At 42.6% G+C, this 26,597-nt stretch overlaps 1 protein-coding gene across 1 annotated transcript; it reads left to right on the top strand.

Annotated features, from left to right (window-relative positions):
- Positions 1-1,998: 1,998 nt before the first annotated feature.
- On the top strand, positions 1,999-26,597 carry gabrr2a (gamma-aminobutyric acid type A receptor subunit rho2a; the record flags this gene model as incomplete). Its single annotated transcript, XM_079752977.1, has 9 exons — positions 1,999-2,123; positions 3,470-3,576; positions 10,785-10,852; positions 11,792-12,015; positions 19,520-19,602; positions 21,549-21,689; positions 22,080-22,232; positions 22,810-23,018; positions 26,259-26,597. The coding sequence occupies 9 exons, from the start codon at positions 1,999-2,001 to the stop codon at positions 26,595-26,597; spliced, it is 1,449 nt and encodes a 482-aa protein (XP_079609103.1).

Below are 26,597 nucleotides of genomic sequence, written 5' to 3'. Positions count from 1 at the left end.
CAGCAGAAGCAGAAACCTCTCGGAGGCATTCGAGTGTCACTGTGCTCACACAATTTGATCAAAGAGGTTTGTCTCAAACCTTTAGGTCGAGGGAATCCACACGTGGAAGGCTTTAAGGGGCGCCTCTAATCACCCTCTCCACGGTCCCTTATCGCCTGACATTTAGACATTCTCGCGGATGACAAGTGGTTCGGTTGTGCACGGAAATCGTGTAATTGGCCTAAAACAATATCATTGTGCTATGCACATTAGGGAACATAATAACTTTATTTATATTGCACATTTCAAAACAAAGTGCTTAAGAATAAGAAAAGATAAATCCAAGACAATAAGAACAATGCAAAGTACTGTCTGTGGGGAAGGGGGAAACAATACTGCTTATATATTCAGCAACCCTGAGAATCCGATTGGAGAAAGGAGCAGTGGTAAAGGAGAAGTTAATGTGAAGGTGTGTTTCCCCGCGGCAGTCAACTACCGCTACCATAGACACACATATACACCCCATCTCCTACCATGCATGATGTATTAGCCGGCCGCCTGGCAGGAAATTAGGCTGTTTGATAAGCCAAATTGTCGTTGAGTGAATGCGGATGGCACAGAGGTGAGAGCAGTAGGTTGGTCCCCCACTGGCGGTGGAGAGCCCTCAATCCAAGGGGAGGTAGGGGGGAAGGAGGGAGGGGATTCGGGCGGATACACTTGAGCTGGTGGTGGTGGTTCTTGCATACAACACCGGAATCCCAATGAACACAACATGACCTCAGTCTGTTGTCTCCTCTGTGTGTAACAAGGCATGGCCAGAAGCTCCCACTATCACTCTATGTATTATGTATAGAGGCCTGTCTTTGTATTATAACAATGACCTGGAGTCCAGGGTATGTGACCAGATTGTTCTCTTTTTTTTCTGAAAAAACATTATTTGCCTTTGTGAGGATACAAATCCAAAATGCAATGTATGTGGAACTAATTGTTCCACTCAAAAATAGCCTATGGACAGAGCGGACATGTTGAAATTAACCAAAAGGCTTCGTCTGTTTAAACATTGCGAGAGAGAGAGTCCCGGAGAATGTTGGGTTTGTCTCGTTTTTTTACATATGCTATGCTCTCTGACACATCGCCAAGGAGCCAGCTCACGCTGAGCCAGAGCGGAACACTGTTAAATCCCTGATGAGCCGTGCTTTGCTCAAAGGCTACACAGTTCCGGGGAAATACGACACATGTGTAGGGGCGGCCAGTAAATCTTCAAAGGGGTGCGCATCTGCCATGCTCACTCCGTCTCCCAACTAGTGGTCTTGCTGTGAGGCTACTTGAGAGCTTCATTCAACTAGCCCTACTGCAGGAAAACCATTGCTGCATCAAATCTGGCATTTCATCTTTACCCCCCCTACATAACCTTGATAGCATATCAATAAAATAGCATTGGCCTATAATTGTTTTAACCATTAAAATATATGCTATAGCCTACTTCAAGCATACACACATGCATTTTTCCCCGTATTAAATGCATGTCTTGTGTCTATACACAATGTACTTTTTTGCTGCCAATATAATCCCGTTTTGCAAGCCTCGCTGCACAGATGTTCGGATCGTACGCGCGGGCACGCGCACAGACATACGCACGCACTGCCTGCCAGGTAGGAGGTGCCCCTCGAGCGCGCACTGCTGACGGACGGGCGCGCACGGGTAAGCGCAAGGACGCACGACCACCACTTTCCCACCCATTCACTCCACCAGAGCAGGTCGTGCGGACGCGCCGACGTGAGCAGAGAGGCAGCAGAGGGAGCGTGTCAGCGCAGATGTCGCGCGGTATAGCGTAGCCATCGTCAAGTGCAGGGAACTCTCATCGGGCTCATTTCTAACTCTCCATCTCGTGGCACAATGACTCTCATCATCACCATTCTCGCGCTCGCAGCTTGTCACTGAGACGACAATGCGCCGGTCTGTGGAAGGCTGTGGATTGAACGGGGCTTTCGGACTCACCTGTGGAATTCCGTGCAGCGCATGATGCCTTATTGGGTGAAATCACTTGTTGTGCTTCTATGTCTGCTCGTTACCGGAGAGTGCAGCCGGCACCGGCACCGCGTGCGGAGATGGACCGGAACTGTGGAGACGCAGAAGCACGGCACGTAAGTATAAAAACAAAATACTTCCAAATTTGCATCGTTGACTTTAAAAAAGGAAATAAAGTAAAACGACCAGCATAAGGACAGCAGCACATGGATCAACCTATCTGTGACTTCTACTGATTTTCATGACGCGCTGTTTAATTATCGTTTTTATTAACGATCAAACTCCCACAATTGATCCAATCAGGTGACCGTAGATGACACGGCCACTGTGTGTGTGTGTGTGTGTGTGTGTGTGTGTGTGGGGGGGGGGGGGGGGGGGGGGGGGGGGGTTGGTTTCCTACTGGTTAATTACACGGAAAGACCTTAGAGCTCCAGAGCCAGCCACCGTGGGAACGTTTGGCCCATCTGTCCACCGTGGATAGGACCTCTCTGATCTGATCGGACAAAGCATATAAAGCATGTAGTGTCTTTTTGCATAACAGGGCTGTCCAAAAATCGATATTCAAACACCCATTCGTAAAATAAGAACGATTAAAGAATGATGTTCTATGTAGTATAGTGTGATTAGTAATTAGATGTCTTGCTTTTCACATATATATTTTTTTTTAATCATGAGGATGAATTTTAGGACAAGTCTATGTCACGAGTGACTAGAAGACAGAAAGAGAGAAATACTGCACGCTGTTTTGATGGTGGACGTGGACGGATGCATTATTGGGGCTTTTACCTTTTACTCTGATGTGATTAGTGCCTTCTGCGTCATCACTATCACATGCAATTATGTTACATCTCCTTTCCTCTCTCTCTTTCTCTCTCTCACTCTCTCTGTCTATCCCACTCTCTCTCCCCCCCTCTCTCTCTCTCTCTCTCTCTCTCTCTCTCTCTCTCTCTCTCTCTCTCTCTCTCTCTCTCTCTCTCTCTCTCTCTCTCTCTCTCAGATCAGGATATTAGGTTTTTTTTTCGGGATGAGGCAATGAAGGCAGTTGTGTATTGTATGGCCGGAATAGGATATGCAGCCCAGGTATCAGATGGAAAACTAATAAATACGAGGGGATAGCATCTCAACTCCATTTGGGGCTCCACAGGGAGGCTTGTTCCAGCCTTTTGTTGCATGCTGTTACCCTCAATTGAACACGATCCCTGTAAGACATCCAGCACTATGAGACCCCTCACAAAATAATTTGCAAATGGCGAGGAACATGACAGGCTTCGCTGGACACTCGATGCAGTTACACTCCCCAACAAAGGGGGAAAGAAACACGCGCCACACTTGTGGGTCAGAGGCGTTGCATGGCCGTGATGTTTCTCCTCCAGCAGACTGTAGTCTGTCTGCAGGCTCTCAGCAGGGGGGGACTTGATTCTGATATGATATTCTGCCCCTCTTTACTATTTCATTTCCTTAGTGCCTTGACCAAGAAGCCCCCGGACGTGACCAAGTCTCGCAAGCCCAAGACAGAGAATCTCCTCAAAGTGGATGATCATGACTTCACCATGAGGCCCGCGTTTGGAGGTGCGTAATGGGCACAGCAGCCACCGCCACATGATTACTGACCGCCTTCCCTTTAAACACATGCGTGCTGGATTGCTGTGGCGCTAAAAAAAAACACGTTAGACTGCAGTTGTTCGGATTCAGACAGCTGTTATTACGACCTAGCTGCGGTTATTGTATTCAAGAGAAGCAATATTTATTGGATGATGTGCCTCCTCCATCTAATAAAAAAATAAGGCACTCAAGGAAAATGTTGCAGGTGCTTAAAAAAAGCACATAAACCTTGAGTGGGAAAAGGAAGGTGGGGAAAAAGGACATTGAGAGAATGCAGAAATGCACTCCCAGCCAGTTCAGAACTGTCACAGCTGGAGGTAAAAAACAGCCTCTATCCAACCCCAACTCTCTTGGAGGCCCGAACAACCTGCTAGCTTGTCAGCATATCTTTTAGCAGCCTACAGCACGTGTCGGACTCTTTGATGTGGTCTGGGTGTTGATATGTGTATGCCAGTGTCAGTCCACCAAGTTCCACCAGCCTCTGACCAACATCGCAGTAGCAACCCATTTCATTTAACACGTCACAACAGTGAAAGTGCAGCCTGCACCATGTAATTTGGCTGTGTTCCACAAACATTGTGTTTATTTTTTACCTTGTTTTGTTAGCCATTATTATAGAGAGTCCTCGGTTTATTTGCAGTGTCCATATTCCGTTGCACGTTTTTTTCAATCTATCCTTGAGAAGCATTCCTCCTACCTTATCGAGTACCTTTTAATGCCAATGATTTAAAAAAAAATGTATTGAACAATATGAAGACGAATGTGATTCATAGCTGGGTCTGATTGAAGAAAAATCTAATCAGATGAAGAGAATGTCTTCCAATGGGAACAAATAGTGCTAAATAGGGGGCGACCACAGCTCCTAAAAAAACACACACCATGTACACCTACGCACACCACCTTTGTCAAAAACAGGGGCGATCTCTAGTAAGGGAAAATTAGACTCACAGAGGTATTCTCCTCTTTAAAATTGTAATTTGAATTGAATCGAAATCTGAAGAACAGATAGCGGCATGATCCATAACCTGGAATTACTTTGGTGGGCATCGATTGCAGGTTGCACCCGTCACCTGATCTGCCTTCTAACTCAACAAGGCAAGAGCCTGGGAGAAGCACAGTGCTCCCCTCTTACCCTCCACCCATTGTGGACAGCCTTGTCAGTGCGGGTTATATGCGGCCTGCCAAGATGAGGTTCGAACCACAGGACTTGCATCATCGTAAACTGTGCACTCCTGCGCTGCTGTTGTGCAATTGGTAATGTTTGAAGCCTATTGGAGCAGCAAATGCTCTCCTGGGGTTGCTCACTCAAATTTCTGCTCCAGGATTTTTACGTTTTGTCGGCAGCCTTTCAAGTATGAGCCCTTGCCCAGGCCCCAAACCCAAAAATGTAACCCTGTGAGACAGGGAACAACCGCATTACTAAATGGTCTAGATTTCATGTTTGTGATAATCCCTGCAAACACGCTCAGATGGCAATTTGTTCAATAGAGAAAAAGTCACAATTCTCTGTGTTTGATGTTTCCTCCCCTCTATAGTTGGGATTGTTTGATACAAAAATATGTTTTTGTGGGAGCGGTGGGGAACATTTGTGTTCGTGTTTGCAGCAAACAGGGCACAACTAAACCTGTTTCATGTTCCCCATTCAAACCGTGATGCCAAAGAAATCAAACACACATTGCTATGTGTTAAATTCCTAATCAATGACTGGCATTGATTAGGTGGGTACCGTGCAATTGTTAGACACAATTAAAATGTTATTTTTATTATATCATGTTTTCTATTATGTTATATTTTCTATTTATTCATGAATAGGACCGCCAGAGGCAAGGGATGTAGCAACACTTTAAAGCGAGAATTGATCTTTACCTTGAATGGCATGCATTGATTAGGTTGGTGCCGTTGTTAGATACACATTTAAAACATGTATTTTTGTATTTATTCATTTATTTATCCACGCGACCGCCAGAAGGCAATGGCAGTAGATACATGGACGGTTGGGCTGTTCCGCTTAATCTGGAGTATAAAATAACACTTTAAAGCTTGTTGCTAATCCCTGTGTGCGATGGGCGTGGGCGATGGCAGGGGTTCCCCCCCTCTGGCCAGATCATTTGATGTTGCCTACAGAGCGACTGGCGTCAGTTATAAGGTTGTGATTGGATGAACACTGTATGCCCGGGCATGGGTTTGAACTGAAAAAAATAAATCATAATGCGGTATTGCGTTATCAGTGAGCAGATTTGGTTCAGTTCACAGGGTCAGGGGATGGTGTGGGTTGCTACTAACATGCTTAAAGCAACCTCCTTTAGCCTCAGCGCTACTCGCTATTCGATTCTAATGGAGAACACACACGTAGAACACAGTCACACACATACTAAAACCCTCGCCTTGCCTTCTTCAATGAGTCTTCTGATGAGCATTTGGCCTTGCGCTGAATGCGTTGGCACTGATAAAAGAAAAAGTCTAGGGTGCCAGAATTATTTTAGGTGGAGGTGAACGCAGAGATAAAAAGCATGCATATAAAGAGGAGGAGAGTGTCTTGGGGCACGCGAGAAACACATCTCAGAATAATCCTGAGTAACCCCCCCTCCCTTCTGACAAAAGATGAATGAGAAAATAGCGTCTTAGCGTAGGGTGAGCATATACTGGAGTGGGAGATCTCTATGTGTGCACGGGCTCTATGTAAGTATGTGAATTCATACAGCGTTTTGAATTGCATCCCTACCTGGGTGTGGGACTCAGGCGTGAACATGGTACTGTTATTGAGAAGCCATTTAACATAAACTCCATTGTTCAGGCTGGGCTTCCTAACAATGCCCACAGACGATGGACCCCTCCCCTCTGAAAGGCCAATAACATCGCATTATTATAACCTTGAGACGGTGATTGTTGCAGCCATTAGTTTGATGTTGTCCCTGTAGAGATTCAATTAGGAGATTGTATCAAGTCACGCCACTTCAGAGGCAAGAGTGGAATAATCCATTGATTTTCTGCTCATTGATGTGCCCATAACATTTCTATCCAAATGAATACCATTTTACTCTCCACTGGGGGCTCATAACGCAATGCCATTATCTACTGGAAAGAGATCGCCGAGGACGTTGACTGATGAAAAGCATCTGCCAACTCAAAATGTCATGAACAGATTTGTTCATCGCTGGCCTCGGTCCGATGCGCTAAACGGACATGTTAACCCGTGTGAGTGTGTGTTGCTGTGACTGAGAGGCACCGTGGCTCAAGGGGAACATTAGAACAGAGTAATCAGAGCAGACGCTCGTTAGATTTGGCGTTCATGGCCGAAGCGTTAAGCAGCGCTCGCTGATGTATGGAGAAGTGTGCCAGATGTCTCTTGGAGATGCGGGCTTAATTTGCGGGGACTAAAATAGCAGCAGCGGCATCAGCCGTGGCAGCGGCATCAGCCGTGGCGGCGGCGGCGGCTAGCCCTAGTGTTCTTAGATCATTGAGCTTGTCGTTGTTAGCGTTAGCGCAGAGCCCAGCTTGTTGCAGGGCCCCTCCCCTCCCGCTACCACCCCAGCTCGAGTAATGATGAGATTACACTGGCAGAGGTTTCCTCCTGCTTATGGGTTAGATAAGAGCATGGGCACCAATCTGTTGAGCAACAAGACAGCTGTTACCATATAAATGACACTTTGCTCCCTAACTGGACGACTGAGGGCTGCCCCACCGGAATAGTAGGTGAAGGCCAATGAGGGGATCATTATTTTCCACAAAATCACATCCGGAAAACCCATCCCATTGGAATCCATCCATCATTCCCCCCCCCCCCCCCCCCGCCCCTCCGCTACAGACCTGGTTGTAGCAGTTCAAGCTTTTTCAGTTCCATGACAAGACAGCTTTGTCTGCTCTTTATTTACAGAATCACCACAACCAATAGAGGAAACTGATTCCACAATGCTTCCTTTTGAATAGAAATGCATTTATTCGCAGTGTCATAACACAGCAATGGCACATTTAATATGGTTGGATCATTTTGATGGATGGTGTTTTAGAAAATGTATTGCATTGTTGCAATGTTGTTCCAATAATGTAGTAGACTACTAGTAGCAATAGTCTCAGGTTTCCAAATGTAATTCTATGGTCGGTAAGGTTTAATTTGCTGATGCACGATCATCACACCAGCCCCATACCCTGTTATTGAAATGAATGACTATATTGTTTAAACGAGACATCATTGAGATTTACAGCATCTTAACCAAATGTGGTTGGAATGAACATAACTTATCATTCAACAGAGGAAGTCTGCTTGCAGGTGGGGTAAGGAGTCTCCCCCGGGCACAATCTGTCAGGTGTAACACAAGGCTTCAATAATCATGGAAATATGCCACAGTCACTAGCTAAATTAATGAATGAATTATGATCAAACCTACAGAGTGAATAATTCAACACTTTTGAATACTGAGCTTGAATTTCTAAAATCCAAAATCTAAATGTTTGAAGTGAAATTGCAATTAAGAAATTATCTTGATTATATTTTGATTTAGAATATTTTTTGAAAAAAAGAAGAGCCACATTTGCCATTGTTTTATGTTTTTTTCCATACTTTAAAGAACATTTAAAATGCATAAGAATATTGGTAGAGATAGTCAATAAGGCATAAGGTCATCTCATGGTGTGAGAAAGTGATTGATATCAGTTTCCTCAATGCCTGGGTCAAACCGTGTAATGTAGCCTAGTTTAAATCTCAACAAAGTCTCTGTTCAATTCCATGACAGCTGACATGAAATATTTATAAATCCTGCTAAATGTATGTGTGTGTGCGAATGGATGATGTACCATGCAGATTTATTTGTGGATTTGATTTTGTTTGCGGCTTACTAACGTATTACCGCAGGTTAAAGACCCAGTAAACAAGAAACCCTGTCTGAATTCTATCCGTTGTCAAAGTCAGTATTGGGGATATTAAGACAGCCTTGAGCCATGAAAAAAAAGTGACACCAGGAACAAAAATCTTCAGTCTGAAATAGCCGAGGTCTAATAAATACTTGATTAACCCTATTGTTTAAAAATAAAGCCAACTCCCAAAAGCAGCATACATACACCACAAGTTTGCCTTCCGCCCTTTTCTCATTGTCTCAATGTATGTGAAGTAAAACAGGTCATCAGCACAAAAGATAGCATAATAGGAATGATTGGAAAAGACAATTAGACAATTGTGTCGTATCCTGTTGCATGCTTAAAAATAGTCATGAATGGGACTTAAAGTGTGTTAATATTCTAAAGACCCTCTTCCCAGATGTGTTATCGTAGGACAAGGTGTCACTCATAACACTATGTTATAAGTGACACACTTTATTTTGTATGTTGTATGTCTGTATGTGAAAATGTTAAGAAGGTCAGGATGGACACTATATTTATGGGTAGTTAATATGACCACATGACGGAAAGAAAGAGTGAATTATTCATGTGACGTGTCTTCTACCTTCACATTTCTCTTCCTTACTTATGTCAATCATTTACAGCAATCTTAGATCATCATTCCTTCAAAGAAGAAACCAGATATAGTAAGTGATAAAAAACAGACAAAACATGTCAATCCATTGCCAGGGGGAGAGCCCTATTCATCAAGTCTTCGGCATAACCCTTTCTTTTTTTATCGCCTATGATGTATTATCATAACTTACACTTACAGATAAAATCTAACTTACAGATTTAGTCTCAGAGCCAGATGGTTCTGAGACAAAATAATAAAGAAACTAGTTCTACTGATGCGCCTCATTCGCCTGTAATATGTAGTGGCTGGCCAAGAGTTATTTAAGGTCAGTTTGGAATTATTGGATCATGGCCAAACCAAGGTCATAGACGGGGTGGTGTGCAATGTACCATGAGGAATAAACACTGATGAGTGTCAGTATTGATTAAAAACGCTGTGTGCAACATCACAAACTTTCCACACAATTCACATAATCAACATTCAAGGCATATTCCCCAGTCTCCGTTTAATTAAAAAATTCCGTTGGCAACGTGGACCTAATATGGTAACAGGTTATTCACCTACACAGTTCCGTCATTAGGCCAATTAGGATAATGAACTCCCTTAATTGCTACTCCTGAAAGACACACTGACTGCCAAACACAGCACTGTAGTGGAAGAGGTTTAGGCGTCTGTCTGCCAAAAGCTCACAATTCATTCACAGCCAACCTACTTTACCAAAGAATGTGAAGTAGAACGTCTTGAATGTTGGCCTATTTCAGAGTAACGAGAACCGCTTTCATATCAAACTCCACTGTGATCTATCTATTGCTAATAAAAACCTAGAGACCCAAAGCTTTTTACTCAAACGCTAATTGTTCATTCCTCCGTTTGAAGCAGAAGTAGGGGAGAAAGAGACTATATTTAAGATGTAATTCATGCGATAGGGGGCGCTCCTCCTCACTTACTGCCATTGTGGAAAGAACTGCTCACCATTCCCCTCACGGCACAAAGAATTGGCCGCTATAATCAGCCCTTCAGCGCCTCTGCTAATCTTTTGAGGAACACAGTACTGCTTGATATCTATGAGCACATATCACTTCTAAACCTTTTTCCTTGGCTGTGTGAACATGTGGGCGCACTATACCACGCTGGTTTGTCCTAAATCTGGGTGCGTGCACAGATCAGCCTGTCAAGGCTTGTGTCAGATTGCATGCTTGGTGTGGTGGACAAGTGGCGTCATTCTATCAACAGCTCAATAGCAGCCATCGTTGAGAGTAAATGGAATATGGAGTTGTTTTAAAATAGCTCCCTGGTGTTTTTTCCGCTGCAAGGACACTTTTGAGAGTGTGAGTAGTAAAAAAGATTGGTACAATATCAGCTGTATGTTCACAAGCACATAAATGCCTTGCATGGGTTTGTATAGAACCACAATCATTTTAAAACCGTAAGTTTGTTTTATTTATTTTTGCGATTGCACTTTAGAATGTCGGATCCCTTCCAATTGATGATGAATTACAAAATATTGTTTTTCATTGTGAGATTGGATTTTAAATTGGTTACCGTGTCACACTACACCCCATAGTGGAAAAGACAAAGTGTTTGTCAAACATGGCAATACAACGCATAACCAACTTTCCCACACACCCAAGCTATAAACAAACATTTGATGACATTGCTAAAAATGTTTGCGTTTTTTGACCGTGCATCATTGCTGAAACCATTGCTTCCAATTTCTGTTTACTAGGGCCAGCAATCCCTGTAGGAGTGGATGTACAAGTGGAGAGTTTAGACAGTATCTCTGAAGTGGACATGGTAAGGAACACCCCTCCTAAGCACAGGTGCTATCATTAGGTTTGTGCTCTGGAACAATCATTCAAGTTTATGATGTCGTCAACAAGGGAACTGCAATTAAATTTTTCCTTTTTATATAGGCAAGGAAAGTATATTAAGACAGTCACGGTACAGGCTCCTGACAAGAACCACTCAGCCAATCAGAATCAGCAGGCAATCGGCAACGAACGCCAATCAGCATGTGCTTTGATAGTACCATCAGATGTCTATTAGCACTGTGTGAACAAGCAACCTTTAATGAATTATTAAATCAGGAGGCAGGCATAGTCTTAAAAAATACCTAATGATTTTTGTAAAATTTGAAAAACGCGTATTAGAATATTTTCTTATGAAAACCCTTGGATCTAATGTGTATTATTCAAGTAAATCAGCCAGAAGTTTCACTATGTTGTGCAAAGTTCTGTGAACTCAGCATCACTAACTCCCTAAATGATAGTTATAAATAATGACAATATTCTTTGTCAGATAATTCTCCATAGTTCAACGTTTGCATGATATGATCTGGATAAATATAATTACACATGCATTGGATTGGATTTTTTGATAGCTGAGGTGAAAATTTTAATTCTACTTTGGACACATAACAATATGCTAATAGACGATACGAGTGGGACAATGAAAGATGACTGATCTAAAGTAATGATTCACAGCAAGGATTAAAGTTACATTGTGTAGGAGAGTAACACCGCAACAACTCCTAAAGAGCTAAAGGGCTCTTTGCACTGGCAAACGGACCAAAGGAACACCCAATGGAGAGAACATCATAAACCAAATCTTTTTATGTCAAAATAAATGTCAAATTTTGCAGAAGCACCCACAGATGTGTGAAAATGGTTAAAAAATGAAAATGGTTAAAAAAAAAAGTATTTATTCATTGATTGAATGTTGTTGTCTCCCCAGGACTTCACAATGACGCTGTACCTGCGTCACTACTGGAAGGACGAGCGCCTGTCGTTCACCAGCAGCACCAACAAGAGCATGACATTTGACGGGCGCCTGGTCAAGAAGATCTGGGTGCCCGACGTGTTCTTCGTCCACTCCAAGCGCTCGTTCATCCACGACACCACCACGGACAACATCATGCTGCGCGTCTTCCCGGACGGACACGTCCTCTACAGCCTGAGGTACGAGGCCCCGTCTTAGTGGTTATCACCATGATGAACTGATCAAGTGTCAAATCTATCATTACGGGGAAAAAAACTATTCAAGAAAGAATAATTATTGGCATTGTGATTACAAATTGCGACGTGCAAATGTAAATCAGCATGGAAACGAAATTCGAATAGAAACCCTAGTCAACCAGAGGTGTGTAATTCAATAACATTTTTGGATTCATAACTCACTTTTATGCTCTTTCAGTGGTTGTGTGAACCCCCTTTACAAGGCTTAATCATTCTGTGGCCAATGATCTACAATAATCTACAAACTATTTATTAGAACATCAGAATCGCAATCTGAATCGATTTGTCCTGAAACAAAAGCAGTTTCTTAGCAAGAATGAGAGCCAGTGCAAAGTTTTCAAACAGGAACCGTTTTTATCCCTATCTTATCCCCCCCCCCCCCCCCCCATGACCCTGCAAGCTCTTTGTGTTCACACCAACGTTGCTCTGTGTGGATGTCGTTTTGAGAGTAAACGTTTTTTCAAGCTAAAATTGTCCACATTGAGAAAGCTAAAGGTAGACAAGGAAATTCGACCAGGACTTGACCTTGAAAAATATCGGTTCAGTTATGTTGGACAAAGGCCTATATGTTTTATATTCCACAAGGCTATCGCAGTAACAAAATAGCCTCCCTCCGTGTTCGAAGGATTCTTGGTAAAACAAAGGACCGATTCATACTGTAGATTCTGAATCAGTGAAAGACTGCATGCCAGCTGTCCTTGAATATGTAGTGCCCAATGATTAGGTGTTCAATGTAATAAGGCATCATTGTACTGCATATATTCAAAAATATTATATATATGTCTTGATGATCAGTTGATAAGGATGTGGGCTGATGAATCAGAATCACACTCAGACACTGATAGGTTTTTGTTTACTTTAGAGTCAACAGAGTGCTGTGATGTAGCAGAATTGTGCACTTATGAGAGATTCTTTGAGGTAGTGGGTTTTTGAAAAGATATGCTAAGACTTCTGTTGAATGAAAACAACATGATCACTTGTTGCTTGATGTATTTATATCAGGCAATTTCTGTTGAATGTTAATAACATGATCAGTTGTTGCTAGATTTATTCATGGCTGAGGCCACTGATTTTGATTAATAATTTGAATATGAATGAAATTAATAACAAGTGTATTTGTAACAGATTGTTACACCAACATTCATTGTTAAAAGGTTCAATGTCTTTTGATCTGCCAGATTAATTAAACCAATTTTGAATTCAAAATGAAGGGTATTATTGAGAAATATAATACATGACGTATAACAAAGGTTAATGTAGAAATGTGTGATCGGACTGCCCTATTTTTTGTTAGACAAACAAGTTGTGAAGCATTTGATCTTAAGGAAGGTAGTGGCCAACCACAGTACATTTGGATGTGAGAACGGCAAAGTTTGGGCCCCATTGCAGCCGCCCCCAATGAGCAGGTTGATCAAAATATGAAGTGAACAAAAGTAAATACTCACTACTCATGAATGGATAATTATTGGTAAAACATTTATTCCTATATGTTTGTTCTGCCATGACCATTGCCCTTTATGAATGGATGTGGCAGCTCCATTAATAATCTCTTTATAATGTATCACTCTCTCTATTTGCTTTGACTGAGCCTCTCCATAGCTATGGGTCAAAGGTGTACGCAAATACAACTTAAGTCATTTCTGAGTGTGGTCTTGGTAATAGTCATTCACAGGTGCCTAATGCAGCTGTATGTGCAAAGCATTTGACATTATTAGCATTTGGCTGATTGCCATATTATCTCGTTGATTCTTGAGTCGGGACAAAACATGTTTTAAAAAACTTTTTTTTAAATGCACACTATATTAATTAGAGTTATATGTTTCTGCAGAGAAAGGTCTTAGCTATTTAACCATGTAAAGGAACAGGTTCTGAATAAAAACACACTTTTAACAAATTAACATGTTTCCCATCAGAACTGGATTTGTGTCAACTCTACCAGACACAGTAAAAAGTATAAATGAAATACAATATATAAAATTAAGTTGTGATTTCACACTATTCTGAACACCCAGATTTCTAAATATTTGCATTTTCAAACTTTTTTTTTAATTTCAATATTGTAAAAACAAATTCCTTAAATAAATAAGACACAAGAGGATGTAGATCAGATGGTCCTTTATTACAAAAACAACATAAACTGAAGGAAGTTTTTTTTTTCACCAAAAAAAACCAAAAACATACATCTAACACTGTTGACGAAGATCTGAAGGTGTTGACGAAAAACTGACAGTGTTGACAAAAAATGTGTGTGCATTGCTGATTATTGAAAAAATATGCTTTTTAAACACTACTACTAAAACTACTCCTTGTTATTAGAGTATATAACTTACTGCCAAGCAAATTATAATAAACATATTGCACATACACTGTTTCCAACTATCAAAAAAACAATAAGGGAAACCAGGGGCCCTCCTCCCACTCTGTTTTTATCTACCTCCCCTACACCACTTCCTGCTCTCCTTTCTCATACACCTCTTCTCCTCTTCCTTTCCTCCTTTGTTAGTAGTCATTTACTTGGTCTTCATCCTGATTTTCTTTTTTAAAGTGGCGTGTGTGTGTGTGCACGTGTGTGTGTGTGTGTGTGTGTGTGTGTGTGTGTGTGTGTGTGAGTGTGGCTGGGTGTGTGTGGTTGGGTGTGTTGGATGTGTTATTGCCCTGCACTGCCTACTTCATACTCGGTGTGATCTTAAATTGGCTCTACTATTTCGAAATGCACACGCAATTTCCAAAAAGGGAAGGCCATTTCAAGAATTCGAATGGCACTGCACGTAAGTTAATTTTTTATTTTCTATTAGGCCTAATGCAATAGTTTGTTGATGTCGAAAAACTAGCATGTTGGATAACCTTAGAGCTCTGCTCACTTGTTTGGCAAACTGCTGCTTTCTGTCAGTCTGGTCAAAACAGATGTCAAGTGTGTGTGCTAAGAGGTAGGGCTGTCCCGAATACCATTTTACAGGCTTAGAATACTCGTTGGATATTCCAAGCGAGTATTCCAATACTCGTTCAAAAACAACATTAATAATTGAACAGTAAAAAAGTCGGAGTTCCTTACTTTGCTGTTCTGTTCCAAATCAGCTGTCATCTGTGCCATCGTAGCCCTTACAGGAGTTTATCAATTCATCCCGTATCGTGCATATAAATCCATACAAAGATCCAATTTTTAGTCGTTTGTGTCCATATTAAATCCATCATTGACCGGGTATTCCTTTGACAAAAGCCAGTCTGTGAATGCGCAATAGCAGGGCTGCCTAGCGAACGTACACAAACAGATACGCTAATGAGTTCCTATATATATATATTATATAATTTAATGTATTCTGACGTTTTTCAATGTGTCTTGCACTTATTAAGTCATTGTTTCTTGTTCTTGTTTCTTCATGGCCTGTTTTCAAATGTTTAATTTTGAATGCATAGGCAGAGTATGAGTCTTCCTATACCGAGAGGATACATCTGTTGCATTATAGGGGCATATTTCATTAAACATCTCGTTGAATTGAAGAAATGAAAAGGCCAGTGCACTGAAAAAACAAATGTTCCTATTGACTTATGATGGTGTAGCCATGCATGTTGTTTTATTGTTTTTTATTGAAAATATTTTGTATAGACAAATTATCCCCAAACTTGTCATCGTAACACCTTTGAAATAAACATGACTTAACATGGCAGATACCTGTGTATTGTTTATCATATGCGGTAAGAGTGTAACATTTTCAACTCAGTTCCTTGGTAGCACCTACTTACAGTAAAAATCACTTCTGACGGAAAAAATGATGTGTATGAAAAACACTTTTCTTTTCTTTTTTTGTTACTATTGTATTGTTTAAAATGTCTGCATATATTCAAAAAAATATAGTATATAAAAAGTGGCTGGTAAAAAAGATGAGTGGCTGGTAGATTTTTAAATCTACCTGCCACAGTGGCTGGTGGGCAAAAAAGTTAATTTCCATCTCTAGTGTGTGTGCGTGTGCGTGTGTGTGTGTGTGTCGGCGCAGCGTTAGTTCGTTGAGTCACAGTTCTGTTCGGGCTGCGCACGGTGTGTGTCTTCAGTTTCAGTGTAAATGGTGTGGTGCAGGGATTACAGATACCGCAGCAGGGATAGCACTTCGGGATGTGCGATGGCTGGCAGGGCAAACTTCTCCTGACACGTCCCCAGCTTTCGGGCAGCTCTAGGCAACCACGCAGGACAGCGTCATTCCTCGTAATAATCACATGGAGAGCCTCTTTCCCCCGTCGCTTTCACTGACGTCCAGACTCAGTCCACAAAGAAACGCTCAAAACCGCCGCACTACTCCCAGCGACCGAGTTGACTTCAAATCGTACGAGACTTAACTTAGCACTAATAAAACAAAACGAAAAAAACAACATGCAACCGCCTTACTTCGCATTGCACACCGCCGGGGTCCTTCACTATCTTCCGCTCCCCCTTCCCGCTCCTTTTCTCTCCCGCCTCTTTCCTTTTCCGGGTCCGTCATGCGTCTTAAAGGCGCAGTCTATTTGTACCCGTTACACCTGTAACTCTCTTCTTCCACCTTTGTCTTTCCTTCTCTTGCTTAGCATGTTTGCTCTCTTGGTCACTGTTTAATTTTTCCCTTCTCTTTCGTTGGTACTCTCTATTTCTTCTCCTTTTTGTCCTCAACTGACAATTTCTGTCTTGCCATGCTTTCCTACAATACAAATTGAAATAATGAAAATTTTACTTAAATAAGACTATAGAATCAGATTTCTATTTACTTGACATGATTGATTGATGGAAGGATGGATGTAAAATCCTCAAGGTGCGGGATGTAGTTTTCATAACCAGATGTTATGAAAATCTACACACTGGCTTCTCATCTCTATCGATATATAGATATATGTTCTGGGAAAGTTACATGTTATGCAATAATAAGCAGACCACTGCCTGCCCATCCTCTACAAGTCAGATGTGTATGGTTAAATAATGTAATGCATGCTATGTATGTACATTTATGTGTAAATAAAACCCTGAAATAACATTTTAACCCTTTACTATAGTCACAAATGATATTATATTAGCACATTAAGAGGTTATTGGTGGATTTGTCAACTCTGTCAGCTTATAGGTCAACTCCGTCAGACATAAAACCTGAAGGATTTGACGTCTGACGGAGTTGACGTAAGGACATCCTAATTTTCCCGCCAAAACATGTACTGTACACTGCAGCTAGCTAGTTTTTCCTCAGTTGCTAAGTTTTCCAATAACCTCACTAAAATGCTTAAATTCAATCCTCCATGGTTTAAAAAAAAGTATCTCAACAGAAAGATAGTATTGACATGGTCCAGCTGTGACCATAGGAATATTGACATTGATTGTCTAAAATACTAAAAAATGTAAAACATACCAGAGCATGTGTGGTAGTCTTGCATTCACCACAGGCATGGAGATGAAAAGGGGTCCTCAGGGATATAGCTGACCATGCTTTTTCCTGATTTATTGAGGCTTATGAAGAAATCTGACGGAGTTGACAGAAACTGAGGACACAACTTTGACAGGCAGATTTTTATGGAAAATATTGTTTGATGTTTACTTCATGCATTGTTTTTTATATTTATACCCCTTCTTTTTTATTTGATGTATATGTTTTCACAATTGTAGAGCTTTTTTAAAGTTTTTTGGGATGGTCAACATTGTGACCTCTTGCTGAGGACAAGTGCAATAACATTGACCTTCTAACCACAGAACATACATTTAAACAAATTTTCCCCAAAAAGATAAAAAAGTATATTCTAAAAATCACATAGGTATATACAATTCCTTTAGATTTAACTTTGTAAGTATGTCAATCATGATGAATTTCTTCATTTTTGATATAAATTAGACTTTTCTATGTAGGACATGTTTTGCCCCGACTCTCAAGAATCAGTGATCAATCTTTTTCATAAAATTCTGCTTTTGTTGCACATACCTCTGATGAGAAGAAATGCCGCTGGTATATGCCGTCTTTGAAATCCTTTTGGTCGTTAATAAGTTAAAAAGCTTCTGTAGCCCAATGGTGGCAACGGCCATTTTCATGGCCATTGCTATTGTCCTGGTTTCTATCCTACACAGCAGCAATTGGACAGAATCCAATGTCATGTCATAATGGTCAAGTACAAATAGTGTGATTTGTGCTGTAAGAGGTGTTTATCACAAAGCAGAACAACATGTACATACATATTTTGTGAACCAAAACCAAAACCGAGAAATGTTCTGTTCAGAATCATTAACATTTAAGAAAAGGTCTTGCATGAGTCATAGCACTCATGGTGTCACTGAATTCACTTCAACACGTTAGAGAATACGAGGAAAGTACACAAAGTGTAGCCAACACAAAGAACACTACTGGAAAAGCATTTATTGTGGTTGATGTTCAGTCATTGAAACATGTTACACAGATACACTTTAAGAAACTGCTCACCTGGAGGACTTTGATAAATCCGGATGAATTAAGTTCTTGTTGTACAAGCATTGCTAGGAACATTCATTCAACCAGTTTAAAAAACCCATCCTTGATCCTTGAGAATCTTGTTCAGTAACACCATAAGTGAGTATTCACTGTGGAAGTACCCAGATCAACAAAATATTGACGATACTATAATTATTATTCAGGACTATCGTTACGGTGTAGTCACCATAAGCAGGGCCAGGCCACTATTCTTTAAAAATGTTACCCAGCTCTGAACAGGAAGCTATATTAAGCACTCCTTATCAAGAGAGGGTCGTAAGGAGCACCCAGGGTAACAAAATAAAAAAAAACACCCAAAGATGATTAACAAGACAGTACTATATAAATATGGGGGGGGGGGACATCTTTGAATCCATTAGAAGGAGCCTGACATTTAAAGGGCACAAAAAACGGGGAGGTTTACATTATCATATTCTTTATGAACATTATTATACTCTTTATGAAATGCAATTATCAAATATGCTGTGTTTGTGTGTGTGTGTACACGTGTGTCTGTGTGAGCACGGGTGCGTATGCTCATGGTGTGTATGCGTGTGCGTGTGTGCATGTTTGTGTTTTATGTGTGTATATGTGTATGTGTGTGTGTTTTAATCTGTGTGTGAGTGTATATGTTTATATGTGTGTGTGTGTGTGTTTAATAATGTGTGTGTGTGTGTGTTTGTGTGCGTGCGTGCGTGCGTGCGTGCGTGCGTGCGTGCGTGCGTGCGTGCGTGTGTGCGTGTGTGTGTGTGTGTGTGTGTGCGCGTGTGCTTGGCTGGTATTCCCACCATGATATGCTCATCATTTTCCACAGCCCTCCTCTGTGTTTGTTATTTTCGTTGCAACCCTTAGAGCCGGTGTTCACTAACTTGTGAGGAGAGCATGCAGGCGATAGTGTCCCACACAGCATGGCTTCCCCTGGGGGCTTTCATCAGCATGTCTATAATATCCCAGTGTGCCTTGTATCGGGTGTTCATTGCTCTCCATGCTTCTGTGTTGAACAGGGTGACGGTTACAGCAGCCTGCAACATGGACTTCAGCCGCTTCCCACTGGACTCCCAAACATGCTCGCTGGAGTTGGAGAGTTGTGAGTGTTGGAGAACATCATTTATATGAATCGGTATATTAATAATAATCTATTTTATTATGGTTGTTTGTTGGAGGAATTGCATCTCCCTGTCAGAGGAAATTTACTCAATCAAACCCTGGCTGTTGTAACAACCAGAAATCTGCCATTTGGCTCAAATGTCAAATGATCAATGAAAAATCGAATTAAAAAGGGAAAACAACATTTTTGCAAAACAAAATGCAAGAATGTAGCACATAACAACATGATTAAATGGTAAGAAATACGGCCCTGAAATGGGATAACAATAAAAAATAAATAAGGCATAACTAAGAACTCTTGGCCTTACTAAGTTAACATTAATGAATCAAATAACACATGACGTGAAGCGTTTCAACCTCAACAGCGTAAGCACTCTCTCAACAACAAATCCAACATTTGCGCAGTTAAGATCTTTTGTGGCTTGGGCATTCAACCAATCATATTAACTGTGGAACAAGAAGCAGTGCACTTATGTTGTTAATCACCAGCGTGCACATTGACTAAATCATGATGTGGAGGCAAATACAGAGACTGGTGAGAGACAGACCGAGAGGGAGACAGAGTACGTAAGGTCATGTCCGAATGCATCTGCAGGGTAGTCCGGGTTAATTGGCATTCAAAAACAGGCATGTCACTCAAGAGCTTAAAATAATAAACAAGTGAGTAGCCTTCCATTAGTTCACCTGGTGGATGGAACCCTGGACGGGGACCAAGCTAAGTGCATCACTGTTCCCTGTGCTACAGACAACAATTAATTCACAGTGTCTCAGCACCACCACCATTTTATCATTTGAAAGATTGGAATCCTTCCAAAGAAATTGCCTCTCCTTTTCATTGTGTCGCTAAATATAGATGCCTCAGAGTGCTGCTGATTGGTGGGTTGTTTTGCTGTTAATCACTTCCATGGAGTTGGAAATCATCCCACTTGAGCCTGATTTTTTCGCCAGTGATATTAATTGAACCTGTCCGGCACTTTTAACGGCTTGGATTTTTGGAAGTCGTTTTGTCTCATCATTGAATGTATATATTTTTAAATATCAAGATTCGATTTCCCGATTTAAAATAGATTCTGTAGTCAGTACATAGGGTTACTGGGATGTAGTCCAGTCCACTGTGCACTAAGAAAGGCGGCGTGGCAAATTATGGCATGAAAGCAGAATGTCCTCTGTATTGGATTTTGTAATTTTTATATTTTAAAAAGTTATAATAACTGACTACAATAATGTAAACACACAAGACAAAAGGAAAAAAAATCCTCAGACTATGAGAAGGTTTTTACACCCCTAGTATTTATAAGGCTGTTATGACTGAACAGGTAATCAATATCTGGTATCCAGTATCCAGATCTGGACTGCCCACTTCAAGGCCTCACAATGATAAGATAACTACATGCAGGCTGAACCCATGCAAATCATATTTCCCAAACCAGACCTCACTGTGCTATCTCTACACACAGAACGGTTCTGTGAAATTGGCACTGATATTTCTACCTTGGAAAGAACAACCACTTAGAACATCAGCACCACATGCAAGAAAAAGGGCATCTTGAATGATTATTTAAAGCTGCTGTAGAGACTTTGAAGATTTTAAACAAAATCTCCCTCACTGCTACTTCCCTTGTTGGCCCACTATTGGGTGTTGCATTTCACACACCTGGGATTGACAGGCAAGATGGATTCATTAAACTAATCCGGTAAGCGATGCCCAGATGGGTCAGAAATCAGCTGGCAGTGGTTGAAAAACGGCTAAAAATCAAGGTAGGGGCAGTCAACTCGGTGCCAATATTCTCAAAAAGTATTTCACAAACAAAAGGCCATCGCATAGCCATGGCATTTCCAACAAATTCAACTCAAGTGATAGCTTTTTTTTAGCTTTCCCAACAGCACCTTTAATTGCATGGCGTTTGCTTGGCGGATGTGTGCCAGATGCCTACACCGACGAGGACCTCATGCTGTACTGGAAGAGTGGCGACGAGTCCCTCAGCACAGACGACCGAATATCATTGTCTCAGTTCCTCATCCAGAAATTCCACACCACATCCCGCCTGGCTTTCTACAGCAGCACAGGTATACAATCAAGGGAACACATCCCCTGTACATTTTCTGAGCACACCCACACACACGGTTTACATTGAGATGTAGAGAAAACAAGACATAAAGGCACAGGAGTAAATTGAGCTACAAAACTGCTGCAAACCAAATTAAAACACAGAAATGTGTTTGTATGCTTCTTGTTTGGTCGTAAAGCAAAAAGGGCACAGAAGACACAGAGGCCTGTGTTTATGTTGGCAAATACATTGCCAACCGCTTAATAGCTCAACAATTCATGTTTTATTATGATGCATAATGTCGACTATGTTGCTGGCACCAACATGATATTCCCCTGTCAGATCTTTCCAAACAACATCATTTATCCACCCTCCCCCTGTATGATTCTTCCCTCCCTTTTCATTACAGGCTGGTACAACCGTCTGTACATCAACTTCACCCTGCGGCGCCACATCTTCTTCTTCCTGCTGCAGACCTACTTCCCGGCCACCCTGATGGTCATGCTATCCTGGGTGTCCTTCTGGATCGACCGGCGGGCCGTGCCGGCGCGAGTCTCCCTTGGTGCGTCGACAGCCTCCAGAACCCCTTCCAATGCTGTCTGTTGAGCACTCTGCATGCCTGATGAGGGGATGGGAGGATGATTTATTTTTTGCTGATTGATGTTGCGTGGTTTTTGTTAATTTGTAAAGAACTCCCTGAATTCTTTTGGTGTGACTTGTACATTACTTAGCTTCGCTGAGCACTCAATCCATCAACGGCGTGCGCACACACACACACAAATGCGTGCACAGACGCCACCAAGCACACACAGGCCCCCACATTGACACTAAGACACGAAACATGCATTTATTATATGCGTCAGGGTAGGTTCATTTATCGTCGTAATGCTATTAACCATTTTTCACTTTGCTGTGTTTTGTCATGTACTGCGTTTCCTTTTTCCGCCATCTGTTTTCTTTGTCTTTTGGGGTGAGGGGGCTTGATAAGATTCAGATTGTTTACCCACACCCTTCATTCTGGCAGAGCGGCTGACGGGAAACTCATTAAACCGACAAAATGCTAATATTTGACACGAGCGGTTGGACGACGCAGCACTTTAACACTGCGCTGCCCTCCTGTGTGTGTGTTCGCTCTCCAGGCATCACCACGGTGCTCACCATGTCTACCATCATCACGGGGGTCAACGCCTCAATGCCCAGGGTGTCCTACATCAAGGCGGTGGACATCTACCTGTGGGTCAGCTTCGTCTTCGTCTTCCTGTCCGTGTTGGAGTATGCCGCCGTCAACTACCTGTCCACCGTCCAGGACCGGCGCGAGCGCAAGATGAGGGAACGGGCGAGGTCACAGGTAAACATTGCACCAAGTAAGAGGAAAGAAATGGCGGAAAGGTGAATCCTGATGATCATAAACAAACTCGGCGGCATGTGGCTAAGGAGGTAGAGTGGGTTGACTGGTAACCGGAAGGTTGCTTGTTCGATCCCCGGCTCCTCCAAGCTGAGTGTCGAGGTGTCCCCTGAGCAAGACTCCTCACCCTAACTGCTCCAGACCAGCTGGCTTGCCCTGCGTGGCTGACTCCGCCGTCGGTTTGTGAATGTGTGAATGAATGGTCGAATATGAGGCAATATTGTAAAAGCGCTTTGAGTGGCCACTGGTTAGAAAAGCGCTATATAAATGCAGTCCATTTACCATTTAGATATAAAGGATTTAAACTTGTTTACATTGTTTCTAATGAAATTTAAAGGGGACATATTACGAAAACAGCACTTTTCCTGGGATTTTGGGTGCTGTTTTGCAATTCTATATGCATTTCTGAAAGTACCCCGCCTACAGTTACCAAACGAGGGGGTCCGTTTCGGCGCTGACAGTTGAATATTACCTCCCACTTCCCCACTCCCTTCCAATCAGAGCCTAGCTAAGATTTTGCGGACCAGCGGAAGGGCAGCTCCGACGGGGGTAACTCTGCGGCAGCTCTGGTGATGGGAATTACGGCTCTTTTTAGTGAGCCGGATCTCTTGGAACGGCTCACCAACAAGAGCTGGCTCTTTCAGCTCCCATACGGCTCTTCATATTACCGCTTACGTATACCTTTTATAATGGTGCCATGCCGTCATACCGATGGTCATACAGTCTTGGAATCATTTTTTGAGAGTGTTTTCCTGCTTGGAGGAACATACATAGGATTGAGAGCCTGTGTGAAACTTCTGAATCCCTTGTCCTCCACAATTGAGAACGGTTGGAAATCACTTGCAATCATTTTAGCCAATTCTTCATCAATTCTGTTTTGTCTTGCTGGGGTCAAAGGTTTTGAAATGAATTGGCTTATAGAGCTCTGTGCTGCTGTTGGTCGTATGCTACCTGAAGCATGGGGGCCTACTGTAGTAGCAGCAGCAGCAAGAGGTGGAGTATTAGAGGCTATGGCAGAAGCAGGCATACCAGCCTGCCTCTGGTCTTCCAACTGAACAATTGGATGCACAGTCCTCAAGTATCTGTGCAGGTTGTGAGTGGATCCTGCTCGATATGAAATCTTACTATTGCACATTCTGCATTTTGCCTTTGTGTTCTCACACTGGTCAAAATGCATCCAAACGCTGCTTCTTTTCCTTGTCTCATTCATCTTGTGCTCACACGCTCGCACTGTCTCTCTCCTCTTTTCCTCCTGTCAGTCACAGGCAACGTGTGTCGTGCATCGAAATCCCCCGCCCCTCGCTGCTTGTTTTCATGATCAGTTGCTGGCCGCCATGCATGTGCCGTGACACAAATAGCACGCGTAGAATGAATGCATGTAGCACCCGTAACGCGGGAGAAAAAAAAAGACAACGGCTTGCGTTCGGGAGCCGACTCCCATCGTTCACTTAAAAGAGCCGGCTCTTTGGGCCGACTCGTTCGCGAACGACCCATCACTAGGCAGCTCAGCTCCGGGAATACAATCCCTCACTCTGCCGGACTGCCGCCGAGCTCCCCCCGCCAGAGCTGCTGGACTGCTTCCGAAGCTTCGGCGGCAATCCGGCAGCTCCGGCGGGCGTGCTCCGGGAGCTGAACTGCCGCCAAAGCTGGCATCTCCTGCGCGGGAGGAGCTCGGCGGCAGTCCGGCACCTCAGCTCCAGGAGTACAATCCCTTTCTCCTCCATGTCGGGGTTCATGGACTTCAGAGAGTCAAGGCCAAAGTTCCTTTTCCACCAATTCTTCTCAACCATGGCCAAGATATCCCCAACTACGAGGCTTTACTTGTTGTTGAAGTACCAGAGACGTCAGATGCAGTCTTTATGATTCATAATATCATCCGAGGCGCACATAGCTTTTGGCCGTGGCATTAGATATTTGGGGGTTGCCACAATAGATATAGAGCTCCAGGAGTCCGCAAACGGCAACAATCCCTTCTCCTCCATGCTGTGGTTCAGTCTGACAGCTCATTGGTCAATGGGCAGCAGCTCATTTACATTAAAGACATCAGAAACAGCACATTCTGAAGGGACTGAAACAGAGGGGAATAGCGGTAGGCGAGATTTTCTTTCCTAAAAGCCAGCAAACAGCTTCAAAAACATGTTTTCTGGAACTCAAATACTATGTTTACTTGTTGGGAAAACACCATAATAGTCTCCTTTAATCAAATTTGTATAAATTATCCTTGCATTTAGAGATGGTTCCCTTCCTCTCTCCAATTGAGTAGTTTGAGGTTAGTTAGCATTCACATTACGTCTGATACGGAGGCCATTGCCCATCTCCTGACTCCATTGTTGTGTAGAATCCTTAAGCTGTCTTTTATCCTTGTAGACTGCTTCCGTCAAGAGCGTATTGCAAATTAACTTGGCCTGTTTCACCATGGCGGACTTCAGCCGTGGCCAATCCTTAATTATCCATGATGGACACTCCCCTAACCTTTCTTTGCCTTTGTTGTTACTGCCCACAGTGTGAATGTTCCCCTATAACAATCATGCACACCCTTTGCCTCGCTGAAGAAGCTTGGTCATTTGCTTGCCTGTGTCTTCCCATGATAATGCTTGATTAAATCATATACTTTGCTGTCAGGGAAGTGTCCTAAAATAACTGATTTTTCATCAACTATCTACTGAAGACATAATCTTCTATCTTTAAAGATGCTGTCAGTAAGATACAATCGCTATCATTGAGTGGAATTTGTTCGAAATGTCATGACCACTTACCGCTAGTTAGTGATAAGCTCTGTATGAGACAATTTCGATTTTAGGTCGCTCCCGTACACATTTCTGACCAATCAGGGCCTATCTCGCCTGATTGGTACAAGCTATCCATCTTGCCTATTAATCACATGCGCACACACACGGTAATCGCCTCTAAGAACATAATGTTCTTAGCGGTGGCGGAAGATAGGGAGCGAGGTCATTTAATTTCCGTTGTTTATTATCAAAATCTTGCTCTCTCCTGCCCTCTCTTCACAACTCTCAAATCGTGTTTATAACAACTTAAAGTGACCTTTCCTCCCGCCCTGTTCTCCAAGCGCATGATGACGCCTCGTTTAGCATCTAAATTATATTTTTCATGCCAAAAATAGCATAACTCTGTCGTCTCTGTCGTTGTTCTGATCGCCGTTTCTCCTACCTTTTCCCTCAGTCCCTCGCATGCACCTGCGGGATCTCCCACACACGCACCATGGCCATGCTGGACGGCACCTACAGCGAGGCTGACACCAACAGCCTGGCGGGCTACACCGAGGACCCCTTGGGCCCCGAGGAGGAGCAGGAGATGCGCGGGGTGTCGGTGTCCGAGAAGCCCGAGCACATGGTGGTGCACCTGTCGGTGAGCAGCGAGTCCACGGCCACCAAGAAGAAGAGGAGCTTGCGCGCCCTCAACATCATGCAGAACACTCACGCCATCGACAAGTACTCCCGGATGTTCTTCCCCGGGTCCTACATCTTCTTTAACCTCATCTACTGGTCTGTGTACTGCTAA

Source organism: Pollachius pollachius, assembly GCF_949987615.1.
Source record: "Pollachius pollachius genome assembly, chromosome: 15".
Taxonomy (NCBI): domain Eukaryota; kingdom Metazoa; phylum Chordata; class Actinopteri; order Gadiformes; family Gadidae; genus Pollachius; species Pollachius pollachius.
Note: the sequence above shows the minus strand (reverse complement) of the source record. Positions and strands in the feature narration are given on the sequence as shown.